Raw genomic sequence first — 21,068 nt, 5'->3', positions numbered from 1 at the left:
TGAGGTTTCATTTTATAAACAAACGAGAGATTTGACTTTGACTTTGCCTGCGTCTCTTTAACGCTTCCTCGGAAGATTGTTTTTTTCATTCTGTTTTTTTCTTCCTATTCTTGTGGCGTTGTTTTCAAGCCGGAAGGCTCTCTAATCACTTTCTCTATGATTAAATTATTTTATTTTAAATTCATGAAATCTCTGTCAAGTTTAACTAAATGGATAATTTCATGAATTAGGCACAAGTTGATAAGAAAAAAAGTGCTAGGAAGAAAAATGGATAATACAATGATTTTTTGAAATTTTGGCCATGTTTTGAAAATTTAAAATATTTTATATAGAAAAACTGATTTTTTTCATAAACCATATTGTTTAGTCAAATTAAATTGGCTTAGTTACCAAAATAGCTAAAGTAAATTTCTTTTTAATCAAATTATCTCCCTAAAATATTTGCATATCAATGGAATAACACATCACACAAAATCTTACAAGTCATTGTTTCTTTTCAAACAAACAGAGACTATATAGAAAAATATATTTGTTTAGTCAAATTCAAAACGCTTAGGTACTAAAATAGCTAACGTTAATTTCCTTCTAATCAAACTATCTCCCTAAAATATTTGTATATATTCAATGGGATAAAAAATCACACAAAATTTCACAAGTCTTTGTCTCTTCTCAAACACACGGTTTAGACTTTTAGTAGAAAGAAACATGAAAAGCTCCTTCACATTCACCATCTTCTTCTTAGCTCTTCTCTTTACCTCTGGTTAGTCATCTCTTCCTCATATATTTGTAGATTCATTTCTAATTAATGTTGTGAAAATAATGAGTTTGGTGTACATGTATATGTATATAGGTGTGGTGATGAGTGCAAGGATACAAGAAAGCACAAACGATATATTGAAGCCTATAACATGCAATACCAATGCAGATTGTGCCAAGTTTTGCAAAGGTCCAATCCACAACTGTGTCTATCATACTTGTCAATGCGTACCCGGAAATCCTCATTGTTGCTAGAAACACCCCAACACATTTTCTGATTCAACATCTTTTATGTTGGAATTTCCAACACAAAAATAAATAAAACTATGTTTCCTTTGGTCATCTACTTTTTTTTTTTTTTTTTTTTGTCTACTTAATTTTGTAACTGCATTTACAAGAAGCACAGTCATTACAAACTAAACCGAGTAACTCAAACTCAGTTGCGTTGAATATGACAATGAAACCAAGAACAAGAAAGATAGATAATATTGAAAGAAACGGGTTCTTTGAGTCATGAGGAAGAAGAACAAACATTTATGATGCTAAAGTTCTAAACACTAATATATAATATCCCGGTAGCTAGATTCTGGCTGATATTTATTTGTATGGTATGTATAGTGACTATATATGCACATAAGAGGGACTAGAGATTGATTACTTTGTGATGTGTTTTTAAACCCTTGAGATTGGAGAGAATGTGACATTAGGCATGAAAGAAGGAAGGACTTCTCTTGTATTCATCGGAGTTTCCATTTCAATAAGCTCTCTGAGTGAACTGCATCTAGACAAAGATATGTTTCTTTCTCCTCTTGAGACTTCAGTTCTTTGCAGCTCGGCTACACAGATTGAGAATGCTTGTAATGCTGAGAGCTTCGCGTGAAATTTTACCTCATAATGTCCTTCTCTGATACATGTCATTGTCATTGCTGGTGTGATCTCTTTCCCACTCTGCAACATAGAATTTTTATATTTCAAGATTAAGGGAGACAAGTTAAAACACATTTTGGTATCACAATGAACAAATTCTTACCTCTATGAAAAGTTCCAAACCATGATGATTGTTGATGAGTTCTGGAGATTCAAGGACAAAAAGGTGACATCCCATGTCCCATCCGCTACAGTCACAACCTCCACCTGATCTCCATCTTTGCAGTATCGGCGTAGGACACGAGTTTTCGGTATCAGGCAAACCGTGGTTTCCTGTTGGAACTATGACTTTCATCTCACGACTCGAGAGTTTGCTGTTTGAAGAAGAGTCTTGAATAACAATTGCTGCAATCTCAAGTCCTGGATGTAAATCTGAGACAGGCCAAGGACCAGATGCAGTGTTCTCTGAATGTTTTGATAGACTACGAGTCAATCCTCGATTGAAACTGTTCTGCCTTGGCAGCTTTTCTTGTAGTAGATCAGATACAGAGTTCTCTGTTTCTGAAAATATCAATCCTCGTCTGAAACTGTTTTGTCTTGACAGGTTTTCATGCTTGAAGCCACTTCTCCTTGCGCGTGCAATGTCGAAAAGAACGAATTCAGAGACAGTTGATGCCACAAGATCTTCTTCATATGGTTCTTGCTCTAAGCAGATTTGAGTTGAAACTTGCATCTGTCCTATTAGTGAAGATTCTTTACCTGAAACATTCTTATTGCTTCTACCTCCAATGTAGCTAAACGAATAGACAAACCGAGATTCCTTATCATCCATTCTTGTACTGGCCATATATACATCATCCGGGAGGTCTAGCGAGAATATGAAAACAGGCATCCCAAGTTCATATTCCATCCTTAGATGAGCATGTAGATGAACAGGTGAAGACTTGTTTCTTGAGAACATTTCTTGGCCTGATTCTGGTAACAGAGGATTTCTGTTTGAAAATGGATTGGACATTTTCTTGATACGGTTAAACCAGCTCGTTGAGCTTGAAGTATTAGTAGAAGAAGACTCATTGCTTCCCTTTGAAGAAGGCATAAATGGGAATTGCATTCTAGCAGAGAGTGACTTTTGCAACCTCGGTTCCATGTTTCTCTCTGTAACTAAAGGCTTAGCTAATCGTTGTTGTTGTTGTTGTTGTCTCCCATTCGTGTTCAACCGTACACCGAAAAAACCACCAGAAGAATATTGTTCCACTGAAAACTTTTCAGCATCTGATATTTTCCTTCTTCTTCTCTCCTTGGATCCCTGATTGAAGAAACCATGTCTCTCCTTCGCCTTGTTTCCCGGTTTTGGAGGTTTCTTGCACGAGGAGTTAAGCGCCCGATAAAACAAAAACTCGTCCTCTTCCCCAGCCTTTTTAGAATCGAAGAAATCTCGTAGAGTAGGAAGAACATTTTCAGAACTCTGTGCCATCTTTTGACTGCTTTTGTATAGATTAACTAATCTCTATTACCATCAGAGAATGACAAAACTTCTGCAAAAGATTTGTTCAGGGCAAGAACCTGTATCAGTACTGTAACATACCAAATAAGCTAACAAACAGATAATGCAAATGAATATAGAAAAGATCACTTACCAATCACAGCAAAATCTAACTTCAACTTCTTGAGGAAACTATCACTGATTATGAACTTTTACACAAAGAGAAGTTAAAATAGCAAACTCTAGATAGAGAAGTCAAAAATTTTAGCCTACGCTCTTACAGATCTAAAGCCACACAACAAAAGTGACATAGGAATCAAGTAGTTGTGAATGTAATGAAAGCAACAGACAAAAGTTACATAAAAAATCATTTTGAAAGACAAAAGCTATAATTCACTTGCATTCTAAGCCAATCATAGAAAGGGTGTGGAAAAAGTAACAATCAAATACCAATTGATGGTTTCAGAGTAGTGTTCCTCAAGGATGATAAAAAGAAAACCTTTAATCATATGCATCATACAAATTGATGACCGTTACATTAAAATAGGAAAAGTAAGTAGCTCTCTTTGAACATGAACAACAATTAGCCATGTTAGAACAGATTAGAAAAAAAGATAAAACTAGCAGAGAAATGCAATTTTGCAATAAAAATGTTAAATACATAAAGCTAAAACTCGTTCTTTAACGAATAATATAACATTCATCAAGCTAACAAATTCCAAATCTACAACAGATGATCATGTGGCTCCGACAAAAAGCCCTTGGGGGAAATAACAAATCACAATGCTTTCAAAGGAAAATAGAAATGTTTTTTTTTTCTCTGTTTTCTGTTTTCTTAATGGGCTTTTACGAAAAGCTTGGATAATAAAGTCTTTAAGGCCCAATTTGGTAAACACTACATGTATAGATATTTATAAGTATGAAAATGAGCATCCAAGGGCTCATAGCTCAGTGGTAGAGCATTCGACTGCAGATCGAGAGGTCACCGGTTCGAACCCGGTTGGGCCCTTTTTCCATTTTTATTTTGCTTTTTTATTTATTTATTTCGGAAACTCCAGTTAAGATTTATTTCCTAGACCTTACTGTTGTCATAAATCATTATGATTAATGTTGAATCTTTTTAGAATTGAAACAAAACTAAATAGAAGACTAATTAGATTCCTATGACTAATTAAAGGTAGGGTTGTTAATTTAGACTAATTATAAGCTATGAGTATTGTGTTTGAGTGGCTAAGAATGAAATACCGAGATCTGAAGTATGAATCCAACACAAATAAGAAACAAGAACAAATCCTGATATGCAAATCTCAAATGATCATTGACAATTCAAAGACAAAGTACTCTCTTCTTTACATTACATACTATAAAACATTGATTACAAATCATGGAATCCATCAAAGCAAATCCACAATCACACCATTTCCAGTTTTTCTAAAAATCAAATCTCCATCAAATTATGAAACTTTTTTCTTCTTCTGTATAGCAGGGAAATGTTCATGCCAGTAACCAAGAACATAAAAAGAGTCTAATTCGCGGTAGTAGACCAAATGAATGCTTCCAATAAGAAATAAAAGAGAAGGAAAGGGTATACACGAGCGGAACCCGAAACTGACCAGTGATGATGATGATGATGAACACGATAGGAGAACTCTGTAGTAGCTTCTACTTCAGAGGATGAGATTTGAACTTATCCTACAAAGCCCCTATGGGGGCGTTTCGGTTTAATGTAAGAAGATAAATGGTCTTTAGCTTTCCTCTCTCATTTTCCTCTTCGTGTTTTCTGGTATCATCATCATAGCCTGTTTCTTTTGCTTTCAAGCATTGATCCGTCTTTAAGAGCAGCGTGTGCTTCGTTCTCTTGTCCTAGAGCTGATAGAGCTACAGCTTGAAGATACGATGCGATATGCCAAGCCGGAGATATCACTTGGGCTTGCATTGCATCATTCAGCGCCTCTTGGGGCATCTCATTCATTAGGTAACACAGACTTCTTCTTGCATAAACAGTCGGGGAAACCATTGTCCCACCCTCAATGAACTGTTCCAAACACATTCTTAGATTAGAATTTACCCTTTCTCTGGAAACTTAAACCCCAAAGACAAATAAACAATGGCAGTAGAAAAGATCTAACCTGAGAATAGCAGTCGATGGCATTTGCAAATTCTTTATGTCGGAAAGCAACATCACCCTTCTTCTTGAAGTTCAGCGAGTCCTGCATCTGATTGGTCCACATCTGGAACGAAAGCTGAAATTTTTGCACAGAAAAAAGCAGGCGGAAAAAGTAATCAGATTACAATAAGAAACAAGGTAGCCCAATCCCAAATACACAATGAGACAATTGTGATTAAGAAAGAAACCTCTGTTGCTGCACCCTCGTCATCTTTATAGCTAAGCTTTTCAAGAATCTCATGTATGGCAGTTAGATCTGTTCTTAGGCATGCTTCTCCAAGTGGTGAAAGGGGTGTCGTTGAGGCGCTGCTTGGTATGCCCATCAGTTGATGAGAAGGAGTCTTACATGAATTAACCAGTTTCTAGTTAGTGTCGGAAATAATATTTTCGAAAGCAAAAAAAGATAAGCAACCAAAAGATACAAGAGCTGGCGAAAGATAAATGGTAGTAGGAAAGCACCTCAAGATCCTTCTGTAGAGGGATCATTGCAGTAACTAAAGACTTCGGGTTAGGCCGCTCCCGGGGCTCATACTGCAAGCATCTAGAAGCTAACCGTATTAGTTCAGTCCCGTCGTCGCTTGAAAATTGACCCTCCAAGCATGAGTCGATCAACATTTGAATGTTCCTGTCCCGTATGAGGTCCAGAGCCTAACAAATAATACACATAACAAGTAAAGTTTTAGCCAGAAAGAGATTTGATATATACTCAGCAATGATCCGGTGAAGATTGATAGATATAGTATCTTAATCATAAGCTTACATGACTTGGAGGAATGTGTTTTCCACTAAGAAGATCAAGCAACAGAGTTCCATAACTGTACATCACACTTTCTGGTGTCACACGACCTGTAGAAACAAACACACAAACTAATATGTCAGAAGAAAACTAGCTACAATCCAAATAATAAAAACTAATATGCAAGAGTTCAAGTATATACCTGTTCTGAGATACTCTGGAGGAGTGAACGCCAGGTTGGTGCTATAACTCTTTCCGTCTCTACTATTTTTCATCAGACCGAAGCATGAAAGTCTTGGATTTGAGTCCTAAAAACACAAAACATATGATGATGTTTCTATATTCACACATTAACATTGACAAACGTTAAAAATAATCAAACATATAAGCTTAACTTATCTTGCCCAAAATAAAATAAAAATAAGCTTAACTTACATCATCAAAGAGAACTCTATAAGCATTTAAGTCATGGTAGAGTGCACGTCCTTTGCCAGTACAATATTCTAAAGCTTGAGCAATATGTAAAGCTACTCTTAGTCGCATCGCCCACTTCATCGGTTGTGACTCCCCTAAAAAAACAAAACAACAGTTACTACAGAATCATAACCATAGAGAAGAAGAGTGTATTAGATAAAGTAAGTTACAACAATAAGTTCAAGAACTTACAATGGAAAAGATGCTTAGCCAAAGTTTCATTAGGCATAAACTCAGCAACAAGAAGTCTCTCTTCACCTTCATAACAACATCCAAGAAGATTTGCCATTCTATAATTCCTTAATTGACCAACAGCTTTAGCTTCCTCCTATAAAAAAACAAAGACCAGAGATTCAAAATCCAAGAATCCAAATTAACATAAAAAGGTAAAGACTTTATTAAGCAAATTACCAGAAACTGACGAGAATCAGGCCAAGCTTTCCTATTAAACCTTTTAACAGCAATACGTCTTTGATTATCCAATTTCCCTTTATACACAACATTTGGAGCTTTTTCACCATGCTCTGATACTATATTCTCTGTAGCAAATCCTGATGTTGCGTTCCTCAACGTCTCAATTGAGAATTCACGAAACTGAGGCAAATCATTCCCTTCACCTCTCCTATCTTCATCTAAAGGCAAAAAACACAAAATCCACAATTCAATCACAGAGATAACAAAACAAACCCTAGAAAGAAAAAGAATAAAAACTCGATCGTTACCTAACCCTGTGACACCATGATTAGATCCTTCAGGATCAGAAACACAACAAAATGCACATAACTTTGAAACCTCACAACCCATTTCAGTATTGTTGTTTCTAGTCAAACCATAAACCCTAAACCGTGTCTTATTTTTAGCTGATTTATAAAAATCAAGACTTTTATAGTTTAAACAGATCAAATCCGTGAAGAATTTCTTCAGAATTCCAGATATAAAAAACCCAGTTTTGTTATATTCTTCTTCCACTTCACGAAGGAGAAGAACAACAACAACACCAAAAAGAGTCAAAATCTGAGAAAACGATCTGTGAAAAAAACCAGAATTTGAAGGAAGAAAGAATGAAGGAAAAGGTGAGATGACAAAAGAAGCCGCTCGTGTGAGAGCTCAAAGGGAAAGCTCAAAGAACAGAGAGATTGTTTTCTGCAACTTTCTTTATCCTTTTGTTTGGGGGAGACAAAAGCAGAGAACTTTGCCAGAAAGTTGTAAAAATTAAAAATTGAAACTTTTTTTGTTTTATAAAAAAAGAGAGAAACAGCAAAGCAGCAGGCCTCACCAAGTCAACTCACCAGTGGGTCAAATAAATAACTAAGAAACAACTCATTTTTGCTATCACCAATGACCATCCCATTTGCCATTTTCAATAACCATTTTTCTTCTATTCACAGTGTTTTTTTTTTAGAACATTTGGTTGTTTATTATTAGTCAACATATTCAAGAAAATTTGGTTCAATGAGTTTAAAAGTTTTGTCAACTTGAAATAAGAATTATTTGGATCAATGATAAAATTTAGACGCGTCGCATAGGAGTAGTTTACACACTATTACCATATTACAATTCCATCAAATCGATCTATAGCTGGCCTGTCAATAAATAGTATATAGATATTTCATATAACTAGTTATTACTATATATACACATCCATGTCCTTTGTCGCATATAGCTATTTAGGTAACAATTGTTCTTTTCTAATCGCTATGAAGTATGAAAAATATGATAATGTGAATGAAAATAGGATAATGTGAACGTGGAGAAGGAAAATTAGTTTCAATCAAAATTTGCCACCGACATAACGCTCTTACATTTTTATTTTTGTTTTTTTCCAACAGTAGAAACGCCTTTTCACCGACCACCCCCTCGTACCTGTGAATGATATCGAGAAAATTTCCCTTATTATCTTATCTCGAGAACCCAATTTATTTTGTTTCTTATGACTTGGTTCAAGATTACATTCCGGTTTAGCTCAAAAATCGATTACAATATTGGTTTAGAAGAACGGATTAATTAGAGACAAAGCGTTATATGTGTCAACAAAGATTGTATAGTAAATGATGCAAAGTTGACTCTTGCCTATTAACTTGAAAATTACATGTGCGGAACTAGTAAACGATAGTTGAAATTTACTTTCTACAGTCTTGTCGATTGAGAGAGCTAAGACAAACATTGAATGAGATGTCCCTAGGAAAGACATTTATAGTCAACTCATTTTATTTGGAACGATACAGTCTTAAAGAAGATTAGTATTGATCCATCATCCATAACAAATCATTTCGACAACTTCCGAAGATATAGAGATGTTTACTTTCCAATGATAAGTTAAAATTTCTTATTGTCGCAAAAAAACGACATCTAATGAGCTAGAGAGATCACAACCAAGAAATCCTACTATATTATTTGGGAAGTACATTTTAAATGTAACCTTAATTTTTGTAAGTAATTACATAGGTATGCCATTAGAAATAATATTTTAAAAAGTAAATTAATTTATCTCTTTAAGGATTAAAAAGTCAAATACTAATTTAATTAATTAAATTAATTAAAAAACGAAATACATTATTAATTTCCAAAAATAATAGCCAATCAAAATCAACTTATAAGATTTGATATCTAAATTTTAATTAATTTAATTTAAACTATAAAATATAAATGTATTAGAGAATGATACAATTTGCAAAACTTTTATATATAAAAAATAATTCTAAAATTTTAAAAATTACTACTTTAAAAAAAAATCATGGGCCGGGTAAAAAAATTACAGAACGTGTTTTATTTTGGAATTGGGTTATATGGTGGATGTATTTGAATCAATATTTATAAAATTTTAAAATATTATTAATATGCTGTTTTAATAGGGGTCAAAACTTCAGTTGTTTAACAATTGTCTCATGAATTCGTGGTATAGCGTTACTTAATAACAATTATAAACTGTAAAATATAAATATTTTATAAAAATAAAATTTGCAAGTTTTAATATATATTACTTTTAAAAACAAATCGTCCCGCGGTATACCGCGGGTTAAAATCTAGTATCACTATATTCTATAGACCTAACCTCAAATCCAAATTTCTATGGAATGAATATTAGGAAAATTATGGAAATAGTCTCAATGTTAGATCATATTATAAAATATTTAAAAGTTCTCTGAATTAAGGAAGTCTAAATGTAAATCCTAAATTCCAAATTTAATCCCTTTACCATAAAAATTAAAGCAGTTTAGTCTATCTAGATTTAAAATATATATATTTTATTTTAAAAAATCCTAATTACAAATTGTCCCTATAATATTAGCTTATTAGTGAGTCCATTGGGCAGGTTTATTATGGGCCTTAGCCTTACCAATCAAAAAGCCTTAGAAATCAAAGCCCAAAACGGTTAAATAGAAAACTACACGTAGTACCTCTTCGATCATAACAAACGTCATGCAGTGTATATTCATAAAAACGGCACAAAGTCCTTTCTCATTAGACACGAACGGAAAATCTCTACTTGTCTCCGTCCCGTAATTTCCGTTACTAACCAAACCCAATTTTGGAAATTCAGTAACAGAGCCTTTATAAAAGAATTAAAATCTTTATTGTTTTTTCCAAATCTTCACAAACAAAATTCGTCAAAACAAAACATTCTTGACACTTCCTCTTCTCCGTTTAACTAGTTTCACGAGCTCTGTTCTGTTTCTTCTCTTTCAGAATTTCAAGGTAAATTTACTAAAAACCCTAGAATTGCAATTTCACTCACTGTTCTTGAATTATAATTTCTAGGTTTTTTTTATCTTGGCATGTATAAAAATTGAATCTTTATTCTCGTAGGATGTTATGATTGTGCGGTTTTAGTTGATGTGTTTGGTAATGGGAAAAGGTAGAGTTAAAGCAGTGGAGAAAAGGGTTTTAGATCAGAAACTTAGAGGATCGATCAATGTTCCTTTAGGACCAGTTTATTATCCGACAGAAGATGAATTCAAAGATCCATTAGAGTATATACACAAGATCAAGCCAGAGGCAGAGGTTTATGGTATTTGCAAGATTGTTCCACCTAATAATTGGAAACCTCCTTTTGGTTTGGATTTGGAATCTGTTAAGTTTCCTACAAAGACACAAGAGATTCATCGGTTGCAGTTTCGTCCTTCTTCGTGTAATTCAAAGACGTTTAAGTTGGAGTACAATAGGTTTTTGGAGGAGCATTTAGGTAAGAAGCTGAAGAAGAGAGTTGTTTTTGAAGGAGAAGAATTGGATTTGTGTAAGCTGTTCAACGCAGTGAAGCGGTTTGGAGGTTATGAAAAGGTTGTCAAAGGGAAAAAATGGGGTGAAGTGTATCAGTTTATGAGCTCTGGTGAAAAGATTTCAAAGTGTGCGAAACATGTCTTGTGTCAGTTATACAAAGAGCATTTGCATGATTTCGAGAATTATCATAATCGGATGAATGTAGATGCGTCAAAGAGTTGCAAAAGGAAGATTAATGGCATTCGACGATGTTCTGAATCTCGGAGCTCGAAGAGAAGAAAAAGAAATGCTGATGTGAAAAATCCCAAGGTGGAAAATGAAGAAGGGGTTGATCAAGCGTGTGAGCAATGTAAAAGTGACAAACACGGTGAAGTGATGCTTTTGTGTGATAGTTGTAATAAAGGTTGGCATATATATTGTCTATCGCCACCGTTGAAGCATATCCCACTTGGGAACTGGTATTGCCTTGAGTGTTTAAACACTGATGAAGAGACTTTTGGCTTTGTGCCTGGTAAATGCTTATTACTTGAAGATTTTAAGCGAATTGCTGATCGAGCCAAAAGAAAGTGGTTTGGTTCAGGAACAGTGTCTAGGACGCAGATAGAGAAAAAGTTTTGGGAGATAGTAGAAGGGTCAGGTGGTGAGGTTGAAGTTATGTATGGTAATGACTTGGATACTTCTGTTTACGGGAGTGGTTTTCCTCGAATAGGCGACCAAAGACCAGAATCAGTTGAGGCAGATATATGGGATGAGTATTGTGGTAGCCCCTGGAATCTCAATAACATGCCTAAGTTGAAAGGATCTATGCTTCAGGCCATTCGACATAACATTAATGGTGTTACAGTGCCTTGGCTATATCTTGGAATGCTCTTCTCTTCTTTTTGTTGGCATTTTGAGGACCATTGTTTTTACTCTGTCAATTATCTACACTGGTATGTCACCTGAACTGTAATTTTCATCATGTTTGTTACTGCTGTAATTACCCTTCCTCTGTTCCTAATTTAGTCATGGTAAGGGAGAAGATGTTTCCAAGACTCACTGGAACTCTTTAATTTATAATGAAATGTATCATTCATAGAATCTTTTAATTGCACCTTTTATTTTGAAAGATTCTGTTACCAACTTCTTTCTGATTTACACCTCAGGGGAGAGGCAAAATGTTGGTATGGTATTCCAGGCAGTGCTGCTAGTGCTTTTGAAAAGGTTAGTTTTTTTGTGCTTTAAGCCTCTAAAGGGTTTATCTTTGGTTTTAAAATTGGCATACTAGAATACTTATTTTCAGAAAGAAAAGTTAAGTTGCTTGATTTTTCTGTAGGTCATGCGAAAAACCCTACCCGATCTCTTTGATGCTCAGCCAGATTTGCTCTTTCAACTAGTTACCATGTTGAGTCCGACTGTTTTACAAGAAAATAAAGTCCCGGTCTACACAGTATTACAGGTTTGATATACAAGGATATAGTTCATTGATGAGATTATTTCATTGTCAGCATTTCTATTCCAAGTTTGGAAGCTATTTGTGATTAATAGTTAGTAACTTTCCTCCTAAAATCACAGAGATTTTTTAGTTTTCCAACATAATCATTCTACTTTTTCTCACTGCTAGGAGCCAGGAAACTTCGTGATCACATTTCCAAAATCCTTTCATGCTGGATTCAATTTTGGTATGCCAACTCTAATTCAAGTTATAGCACTATAGCAGTCATGAATCATGTGAGTGTTCAATCAATTGCGTTAGGGAGTTTGGTTACCAATGTCTTTGTGCATATTTTGTCTTCCAGGTCTAAATTGTGCAGAGGCCGTCAACTTTGCTACTGCTGATTGGCTACCTTATGGTGGTTCTGGGGCGGAGCTGTATCGGCTGTACCGGAAACCTTCAGTCATATCTCATGAAGAGCTTCTCTGCGTGGTAGCTAAGGTATATAGACAATCTGAGAAAAGCGTTAAAAACTTGATATGCAAGACTTGCAAGATGAGTTGTATCTATGCCCATTTTCACAAAAGAAGATTTAGTCCTAGAATTACTAAATATTGCTACCCTTGATCAATTGGTTAGTGACTACTGGAGATATCAACATTGAAGGAGGCATCTTTTATTACTTGATGGGATTATTAACCACTATTAATTTATCATTGGTTACTAATGCAATTATGTATGCTAGCTTCAAGCAACCAATGTGGATATTTGATAAATCCCTAGCTTGAGTGATTGTTTTGATTGTCTTCTCTTATAGGGAAACTGCTGCAATAACGAAGGGTCAATACATTTGAAGAAAGAATTGCTCAGAATATACAGCAAGGAAAAAACCTGGAGAGAGCAGCTCTGGAAAAGTGGTATTTTGAGATCTTCTCCTATGTTTGTGCCTGAATGCGCTGATTCTGTGGGCATCGAAGAGGTTTTTCTTTCTGCAATCAGATATTGTTGGTTTCATTGTTAAAAGTTTTCCCTACTCTATCATTCTAGCTTGCATAAGATAATACTCTGATGTTTGGACTCTTTATTTGTAGGATCCAACATGCATCATATGCCAGCAGTTTCTTCATCTTTCTGCTATCGTCTGCAATTGCAGGCCATCTGTTTTTGCATGCTTAGAGGTAAATATCTATATCTAGCTTTTTAGAATTCGATCCACTTCAGGCAGGCTAGCCTTTTTTTATAAAAGAGAAACTGTTGAGGGCTCTAGAGGTGCATTACAGTAGACATATTTTTTCTGAAGATTCTTGTTTCTTGATGTTGTTATTTACCTAAGTGTTTATAATCTTTAATTTAGCACTGGAAGCATCTTTGTGAATGTGAACCTACGAAGTTGCGACTTGAATATCGTTATACCCTTGCCGAGTTAGATATGATGGTACAAGAAGTTGAAAAGTTTGGTGGGTGCAAAACACAAGAAACCAAAATCTCACAACGGCCGAGTTCAGGCACCAAACGATCTATTGCTTTAAATAAAAAGGTAAATTAATACACATAGTTAGCAAATAACACTGCTGAGTCTTGTTTTCTGTTCTCGTTACTGGATTTTATATTAGCCGCAGCATAGCCATTCGTCATGCTTAACTTTTCTATTCAAGAATTGTAAGTGTAATTCTATTAACCAGAATTCAAGAATTAGATAAAATCTAGTATTAAATAAGTTAGCAGTCTTCCATATCATATGTTTGCTTAGGCCTTGAATCTTATGATAATGTATAAACTGTTGCTGCTTTTCTCATACTAGCAGGAGGGAATGCAAGTGAGTCAGGCACGGCCAGCAGACAAATGGCTTCTTAGAGCATCAAAGGTTCTTGACGCTGCGTTTTCTAGTGTTGAATATGCCACCCTTTTGAAGGAATCAGAACAGTTTCTTTGGGCTGGATCAGAAATGGACCGTGTGAGTTTTGAGTATCCGTTGGAATGCTTTTGTATATGTCTTTGGGTAGATTCTGGAAAAAATATTTTCTGTATATGTCACTCAGGTACGAGATGTTACAAAAAGTTTGAACAAAGCAAAGATATGGGCTGAAGCTGTTAGTGACTGTCTTTCAAAAGTCGAAGGTGAAGTCAACGATGATTCAATGAAAGTTCACTTGGAATTTATTGATGAGTTGCTGAGAGTTAATCCTGTTCCTTGCTTTAATTCTGGTTATCTGAAACTAAAGGTTAGCCATATACCTGCAACGTCCCAGTTTTCCCTTTAGATTGTTACTGCTGTTTGTTATCACATTGTTTACATGTTTCCACTTCTGTGTAGGACTATGCTGAAGAAGCTAGAAAATTGTCCGAGAAAATCGATTCAGCTCTCTCGAGTAGCCCAACTGTATGCCACTACAAACTCCATTACTTCCCCACATAGTCTTTAGGAACATGCCTTTTAGTTACATGACAGTAAAATTATTTATGTTATGCATTCTAATTAGTGTTACTTGGTTTTGTATCTAGATCACCCAGCTGGAGCTATTGCATTCTGAAGTCTCCAGATCGCCAATCTCCCTAAAAAAACACGAGATCTTGTCAAAGAAAATCTCTTCCGCAAAGGTAAACCATGGTAGACCGACATATGCATAGTTGGTTTTCCGACTCAAGATATCTTAGTAGTCATGTTTTGTGTTTTAACGAACAAGCAAATCTGTTGTGTTAGTTAAGAGGAATACGTGAATATTGCATATTGGTTTAAATTACGATTCCATATCGAATAATTTGAGATATGATTAATGTCCGTTAACAACCTGGTGAACCCGGATATCTGTATTGGCAGCGCTGGTGGTATGTTTATGTTATTCGATGTACATTTCCTCGATGAATATAAAAAAGTCTCCGTTAGGGGTCAATATCCAACTTGGTTATTGATACCTATGTTTGTGACAAACTTATAGTTTGTTTTGGATCCTTGTTAATCTAAAGGGTATCTATGCAGTATTTTCTCAATGCTCGCCTTGTCTTGAATTTGATAATCTCTCTTTCTCACGGATCCGCAGATGTTAGCTAAAAGGGCGAAACGCTATCTCACAGACGCTAAACCTCCAGGAATTGAAATGGATGCACTTTTCAAGCTAAATTCAGAGGTGAATATCTTGTCTTTATTCTGAAAATGATAATTCTGTTACATGTTCATGTGTTCTAATCGTTCTTTTCCCTTGATAGATGTTAGAGCTTCATGTTCAACTTCCAGAAACAGAAGGGATTCTGGATTTGGTAAAGAAATCAGAATCAGCCCGTGATAAAAGTAACAAAGTTTTGACTGGTTCTTTATCTCTCGAGGTTGGCTGTACTTTTGTTCTGTATCTTTCAGTGTGATTAACAACAAGCTCTTTTGTCGAACCTTTCTGAATTATTTCTTTTCTTCTGCACAGAATGTGGAAGAGTTGCTTCATGAATTCGATAGTTTCAGCATTAACGTTCCTGAGTTGAATATCCTGAGGCAGTATCATGTTGACACTTTGTCTTGGATTTCACGCTTTAATGATGTAATGGTTGATGTTCGTGAAGGCAAGGACCAACGAAAGCTAATTAGTGACCTCAGTTCCCTTCTACGGGATGGAGCATCCTTAGGCATTCAAGGTCTTTCTCTGGTTCCCACCTATTTTTCTGTTGTAATGCGTAGTGATATGCTGATAGGTTAACCCTAACCATGGTATCTGATGATATAGTTGAAGGACTCCCTCTTGTTGAAGTTGAATTGAAGAAGGCATCTTGCCGGGAAAAAGCTCGAACGGTATATGTTTTCTCTCTCTTGAATTTCCTAAGTTATATCTCTCATTCAACAGTTATCATATGATAGTCTGAATAGGAATTGCAATAATTCCTTGCATTGTTTGCATCTGAGATTGAATGTAAAATGCATGGAAATATTGTTATATTAATTGATGAAATAGCATTAGGTTTTATGTTTTGAGTGCTCTTTCTGTGGTTCATATCTTTGATGCAGTTTTTATTGTGTGTTGAATTTTATGTAGGTTTATACTGCAAGAAAATCTCTGGATTTCATTGAGCAACTGCTCTCGGAAGCTGTTATGTATGTTGTCCCCTATATCGATTATAGAATATATGTAATATGCATTCTACTTTGATTTTTTATTAACATGCCAAACATTCTATTTCCAGACTACACATCGAAGAGGAGGAGATATTTGTTGAGATCTCGGGAATTTTGTCAACAGCACGGTGTTGGGAGGAAAGAGCAAGCACTATCCTTGAAAATGAAACTCAGATGTACGAGCTTAAAGATCTCGTAAGGTATATAATTGTTCAGGCTTGTAAATTTTTTTACTTCAGCCCATGCTTAGTTTTTCTTAAGTCTTTTATTTATCAAAAGATGTTTGTTCCTAGGATGTCAGTCAACATTGATGCGGTTTTACCTACTCTGCAAGGCATAGAGAACACAATCTCGTCGGCTGAAACTTGGCTTCAGAAATCTGAGCCTTTTCTATCAGCCACTTCCTCTATGGCATCATCTCCATGTTCTATGCTTGAACTTCCTGTATTAAAGGTTTGTCTGCCTCCTGTGCCTACTTTGGTTTCTGTTTATGTTTTTGTAACTGATTTGATTTTTGGAGAATTTAATGCTTTAATTTTTTGCAGGATCTAGTTACTCAGGCTAAATTGCTCAATGTTCAGCTTCAAGAGCCACGAATTCTTGAAACATTGTTGCTTAACTGCGAGAGGTGGCAGTGTGATAATCATCAGCTCTTGCAAGAAACTGAAGATTTGTTGGACAATGCGAAAATAGATGATGGCACGCATAGCAATATCCTTCCGAAGATAATGGATTTGATAACCAGAGTGGACTCCGCTAGGAGATCTGGTCTGGCCCTTGGTCTCAATTTCGATGAACTTCCCAAACTTCGAACTGCAAGTCTAAAACTAGGATGGTGTTGTAAGACCATCACGTTAAGCTCTAGCTCACCTACCTCTGAGGTACAAATAGATTTCTGAATTTTAATTGGTTCGTGACACTCAGTGTGGTTATGTACCCCGTTTAATTGTTTTAAGTGCGTCTTTAAATGGCAGTTGCTAGAAGATGTTGGAAAGCCCTCGTTACAGCATATTCAGCAGCACTTAAAAGAGGTATGTTCGGATAATATATTAACTTCCTACACAGACTAAGATGTCTTTGGATCTTTAAGCATTATCCTTCTCTTTGGATTTTCAAGGAAACCACAGTGATCTGGTTTGTGAGTTTCGTCATTCTTATTGACAGGGACAAACACTTGAAATATTACCTGAAGAGTATTACTTAGGCAAGAGACTCATGGAGTTAAAAGACACTGGACTGGAGTGGGCAAAACGAGCTAGAAAGGTACATAACCAACACACGTTTTCTCAGTTGATCGCGTAAAGTCTCTATGGAATGTTTAATGAAAACGAGAGCTATTGGTTTTATCTGCAGGTGGTAACAGACTCAGGTGCTCTTGCCTTGGAAGATGTTTTCGAGCTTATTTCTGAGGGTGAAAACTTACCTGTTCATGCAGAGCAGGAACTTCAGGTTAATATGAAATGAATGTTAGCAAAGCTTAACACATAACCTTACTGTTATCTAAAACTGTTTGTATCATGGTAAATTGATGCAGTCTTTACGAGCTCGGAGTATGTTACACTGCATTTGTCTAAAGCCATACAACTCAAGATCCATGGTTTCTTGTAGTCAATGTGGCGAATGGTATCACACCTATTGTTTAAAGCTTCATTGGCGGCCTAAGGCTTATGTCTGCTCCGCTTGCTGTCCACTGGCAGAAACCACTCCACAGATCGATCCCGCCAGGTTTGTTCCTTTGCAATAAAAGCTTACTCTAAACCACATTGCTACACACTTGTATTCACATCGATCTTAGATTTTTAAAAGCATACTTTCTTGAAACCTCTATACTTTTGCTTCACTCATTAGTTTAGGTCACAATCAAAAGCTACTGATTGTGTGGTTTCTGTTAGGCTTAGTGGCTTGAACCGAGAATGTTTACAGATTCGTTAAGATACTCTACACTTCCTCCCATTTTTCTGAACCCATTTGTTTGATTGATATCTATTAACAGAGCAACAGAGCCAGAGAGACCGTCTCTGAACCAAAGACGGACAAGAATGGTCGCGACTGATGCAGCAGTTAATGACTTAAAGTGGAAAACCCGAAAACACATCAAACGGACAACTAAACGGAGTCCTCAGGTTCATATTCTTCCCTGGTTTTTCACTTAAAAACCAACATAATAATCTCTTGAGGGTATGATATATAGAGCAATTTCATTTATTCAATTTTAGATGAGTTTTCTCAAACCTTTTTGTAATGTTTCCCATTGGAAAATGGACAAGTTCACATTAAAAAGGTTTTGGACTTAATAATTTGCCAGATTTTTGGATCTTTTTTTTTTTTGAACTGGATCAGTGGATCTATAACTAGAATTTGATGATTATGTAATATAAGAAATTCTAATCACAACTATGTATAGAGGAGATATTAGCTTAGATCTTAGATTTAAAGCTTGTTTCATTCTTTGATGTTTTATTCAAGTTTAACACATTTACCATTGAAATTTGTATTCTTATTCAATTATAGATTTATAGTATGTATTTGTTGATATCTCTCACTTTTTAAACTCAACAAACTCTACCAAAATCAAACTACCAGCAGCTATTAGAATTTTGAACTATTGTTGGACCACCAATGTGTGAAGAGAATCATATCTCTTAATCCCCACAAATTCATGAGAAGGAAAATAAAAAAGCAACAGTTGAGATCACTTTCCTTACAAGAATCAGAAAGAGACCCACTTTTGATGACATCATGTTTCAGAGACCCACAATCATATCTCTCTATATATGTATGTATCATAATGTGTGTATATGTGTTGTGAAGTAATAAGTAAGGGACTTTCATAGAAACAGAGCCTTATTGTACCTTTTGAGACACCATCCTCAAGCTGAAAGCTTCCTTCAACACTCTTCTTCCATTTTTGAAAATCTATCTAGTACATTTATTGTGAATTTCACACTGTCCATATCTTGTTTATTTATTAAAGTTATTAATGTTACATGTAGATGAAATGGACTGATTTGTGTATGTTTATAGCTATTTATGTAAGAAGAACAAGTAAAATATTGTATAAGTTCAGTAATGGTCGGCCTCAAATTTTTCCTATCATGAAATTTCTAAGTAAAAAAAGACAAGTCACATTACTTTAGGTAAAAAGTTGGCAAAACAAAAAGTGAAAGAAGGAAAGTCAAAACTCTTTATTTTATTGTCAAAAGTCAAATGTGTGCAAATGTAATATTGTTGACATTAAACAAAACAAATTAATGTAAAGATTATTCATAATGGAGTAGCAAAACAAATCTAATTAAACCCAAAATATATAATATATGATATATCTCTAGAAAACTTTTATTTATATCTAGCACCAAATTTTGACTATTTGGATTTTTTGGTCGGGTACTTTAGCCACCGGATATTAAATGCATCATACAAACTTTCAAATTAGGTGGAAACAAAATATATGTACGTATATATATATATATATATATTAATAAATCACTTTCAAAACTTTTAAAAGAAAATAAAAAAAAAGAATTTTAGATAAAAAGTAAAAGAGAAAAAGGGGAATATAAAAATGGAAAACAAATAAAGTTAGGAGAGAGGGCTCACTGTCCGAAGCAAAGAAAGAAATAGCAAAGTGAGTTAGACATGTGAGAGAGAAGAGATTCAAGTGTGTCCCCATTCTCTTTCCTATCCTTTAGTCAACAACACATCTCTCTCATATTTGGATATTTCTAATCAAGATCAAACTTTTTACAACAAGATTTGATTTTTTTTGTTCTTTTAAAATCTTAATTTGAATTAAGATGATATGAAGTCATTTCATACTAGTCTTGCCTCTTGTCAAAGTGTAACTGAATGAAATTTCAAGATTATATATTTATAAGAAAACCTAAAATTTTTAGATATATTTTGAAATAATCTTATAATTATCTATACTAATTAAAAATAAATTATAAATATATTATAGAGCAGTTGACCAAAAAAAATTACAGATAACTATTGAAGATATATAGACATGATTAGTTGAGGTGTAGAAAGTTTGTAAAGCCACTAAAATAGCTCCAAAATTGAAATAATCATGTTGTAGTTTTTTCTTTTTTCTAGCAAGAATAATATATTTTTGATTATTTTAAAAGGTTTGTACATTTTTCTCTTTTTATTTTCACTTTATTTTTTTAGTTTCTTTAGAAACATTATTATACTTTTCATATATATATATTGAATTTATCTTCAAATTTTGCATACATATTTTACCCACTAAACATGATTCCATATAAAAACGGAAAAAGTGTGTCACAGAAGAAATAATATATTACATGATATAATAATCTAAAATGTCAACTGTTTTCTTTAGAATATGTTAGAAAAGATTTTTTTTTTAAATCTTTATTGGTAGCAATGTTTATGAGAATAAAGCACATAATTGTCTCTCAATGACTAATAAATTTCGGTTTCAGTCAAAGATCTAACGAGATATTAGATTTGTAATAATCATCAAAGAAAGTCTATCCTTTTTATTAAAAACAAATATTCTTAAACAAACTAATACTTTAAATAAACTATTCTTAAACAAACTAATACATTAAATATTCTTAAACAAACTAATACATTAAATATTCTTAAACAAATATTCTTAAACAAACTATGCTTAAATCTTTCATAATAATCTTTCTCTCAATTGAATTTATCTTTCACAAAATTAAATAACAAATCAATTAAAGAGATATATAAATACGAAAAACAATGGTCGTCACTCTCGTTCAGCTTCTTTAGTTTTCTTCTAACTTTCAGAGAAAGACCTCTCTCAATTCAAAAGTTCACAATATTAAAAGTATAAATCAGAATCATTAAACTGTTAGTCTCTCT

At 34.4% G+C, this 21,068-nt stretch overlaps 4 protein-coding genes and 1 non-coding gene across 8 annotated transcripts; 3 read left to right on the top strand and 2 right to left on the bottom strand.

Moving 5' to 3' along the window:
- The first annotated feature begins 642 nt into the window (after positions 1-642).
- On the top strand, positions 643-1,101 carry AT1G63522 (Defensin-like (DEFL) family protein). Its single transcript, NM_001334104.1, has 2 exons — positions 643-760; positions 851-1,101. The coding sequence occupies exons 1-2, from the start codon at positions 706-708 to the stop codon at positions 1,009-1,011; spliced, it is 216 nt and encodes a 71-aa protein (NP_001319305.1). The 5' UTR covers positions 643-705; the 3' UTR covers positions 1,012-1,101.
- A 47-nt stretch (positions 1,102-1,148) lies between these two features.
- Positions 1,149-3,420, bottom strand: AT1G63520 (hypothetical protein (DUF3527)). The gene is made up of 3 exons (NM_105030.3): positions 3,261-3,420; positions 1,787-3,158; positions 1,149-1,704 (listed from the first exon to the last, which is right to left on the bottom strand). Exons 2-3 carry the CDS (start codon positions 3,095-3,097, stop codon positions 1,429-1,431), a joined length of 1,587 nt encoding a protein of 528 aa, NP_176540.1. The 5' UTR covers positions 3,098-3,158; positions 3,261-3,420; the 3' UTR covers positions 1,149-1,428.
- A 623-nt stretch (positions 3,421-4,043) lies between these two features.
- Positions 4,044-4,115, top strand: AT1G63510. Its single transcript has one exon. It is a non-coding gene; the product is annotated as a tRNA-Cys (tRNA).
- A 269-nt stretch (positions 4,116-4,384) lies between these two features.
- BSK7 (kinase with tetratricopeptide repeat domain-containing protein) lies at positions 4,385-7,903 on the bottom strand. The gene is made up of 10 exons (NM_105029.7): positions 7,206-7,903; positions 6,895-7,115; positions 6,676-6,811; positions 6,445-6,578; positions 6,212-6,317; positions 6,034-6,119; positions 5,733-5,921; positions 5,462-5,614; positions 5,236-5,349; positions 4,385-5,141 (listed from the first exon to the last, which is right to left on the bottom strand). Exons 1-10 carry the CDS (start codon positions 7,285-7,287, stop codon positions 4,899-4,901), a joined length of 1,464 nt encoding a protein of 487 aa, NP_176539.4. The 5' UTR covers positions 7,288-7,903; the 3' UTR covers positions 4,385-4,898.
- Positions 7,904-10,069: 2,166 nt separating this feature from the next.
- AT1G63490 (transcription factor jumonji (jmjC) domain-containing protein) lies at positions 10,070-18,748 on the top strand. Of its 4 annotated transcripts, none has more exons than NM_001334101.1 (26): positions 10,070-10,179; positions 10,291-11,633; positions 11,847-11,904; positions 12,017-12,139; positions 12,305-12,362; positions 12,480-12,616; positions 12,933-13,094; positions 13,207-13,293; positions 13,470-13,652; positions 13,920-14,069; positions 14,155-14,337; positions 14,430-14,495; positions 14,618-14,713; positions 15,154-15,240; positions 15,320-15,436; positions 15,529-15,736; positions 15,826-15,890; positions 16,132-16,190; positions 16,280-16,411; positions 16,505-16,664; positions 16,757-17,092; positions 17,186-17,242; positions 17,376-17,474; positions 17,565-17,660; positions 17,746-17,936; positions 18,205-18,748. In NM_001334101.1, the coding sequence occupies exons 2-26, from the start codon at positions 10,318-10,320 to the stop codon at positions 18,362-18,364; spliced, it is 4,386 nt and encodes a 1,461-aa protein (NP_001320901.1). In that variant the 5' UTR covers positions 10,070-10,179; positions 10,291-10,317; the 3' UTR covers positions 18,365-18,748. The 4 variants fall into 4 exon arrangements, with proteins under 4 accessions (NP_001320901.1, NP_001320900.1, NP_001320899.1 ...); NM_001334103.1 differs by having other exon boundaries at positions 10,090-10,179; positions 13,917-14,069; positions 18,205-18,646; NM_001334102.1 differs by having other exon boundaries at positions 10,083-10,179; positions 10,291-11,904; positions 18,205-18,682.
- The last annotated feature ends 2,320 nt before the right edge of the window (positions 18,749-21,068 follow it).

The sequence above is a fragment of the Arabidopsis thaliana genome (genome assembly GCF_000001735.4).
Source record: "Arabidopsis thaliana chromosome 1 sequence".
Classification (NCBI taxonomy): domain Eukaryota; kingdom Viridiplantae; phylum Streptophyta; class Magnoliopsida; order Brassicales; family Brassicaceae; genus Arabidopsis; species Arabidopsis thaliana.
This window is presented reverse-complemented; position numbering and strand designations above follow the sequence as displayed.

What these genes read in the sequence shown, in the direction of transcription:
- AT1G63490 (NM_001334103.1), top strand. Translation starts at nt 10,318, where the DNA reads ATGTGTTTGGTAATGGGAAAAGGTAGAGTTAAAGCAGTGGAGAAAAGG. An exon ending in CTGTTTTTGCATGCTTAGAG is followed by an intron (nt 13,294 to 13,469) that starts GTAAATATCTAT and finishes TCTTTAATTTAG; the next exon opens with CACTGGAAGCATCTTTGTGA. An exon ending in ATGCAGAGCAGGAACTTCAG is followed by an intron (nt 17,661 to 17,745) that starts GTTAATATGAAA and finishes AAATTGATGCAG; the next exon opens with TCTTTACGAGCTCGGAGTAT.
- BSK7 (NM_105029.7), bottom strand. Translation starts at nt 7,287, where the DNA reads ATGGGTTGTGAGGTTTCAAAGTTATGTGCATTTTGTTGTGTTTCTGAT. An exon ending in AACACATTCCTCCAAGTCAT is followed by an intron (nt 5,922 to 6,033) that starts GTAAGCTTATGA and finishes ATTATTTGTTAG; the next exon opens with GCTCTGGACCTCATACGGGA. An exon ending in CCATCGACTGCTATTCTCAG is followed by an intron (nt 5,142 to 5,235) that starts GTTAGATCTTTT and finishes TGTTTGGAACAG; the next exon opens with TTCATTGAGGGTGGGACAAT.
- AT1G63520 (NM_105030.3), bottom strand. Translation starts at nt 3,097, where the DNA reads ATGGCACAGAGTTCTGAAAATGTTCTTCCTACTCTACGAGATTTCTTC. An exon ending in GTTTGGAACTTTTCATAGAG is followed by an intron (nt 1,705 to 1,786) that starts GTAAGAATTTGT and finishes TCTATGTTGCAG; the next exon opens with AGTGGGAAAGAGATCACACC.
- AT1G63522 (NM_001334104.1), top strand. Translation starts at nt 706, where the DNA reads ATGAAAAGCTCCTTCACATTCACCATCTTCTTCTTAGCTCTTCTCTTT. An exon ending in AGCTCTTCTCTTTACCTCTG is followed by an intron (nt 761 to 850) that starts GTTAGTCATCTC and finishes ATATGTATATAG; the next exon opens with GTGTGGTGATGAGTGCAAGG.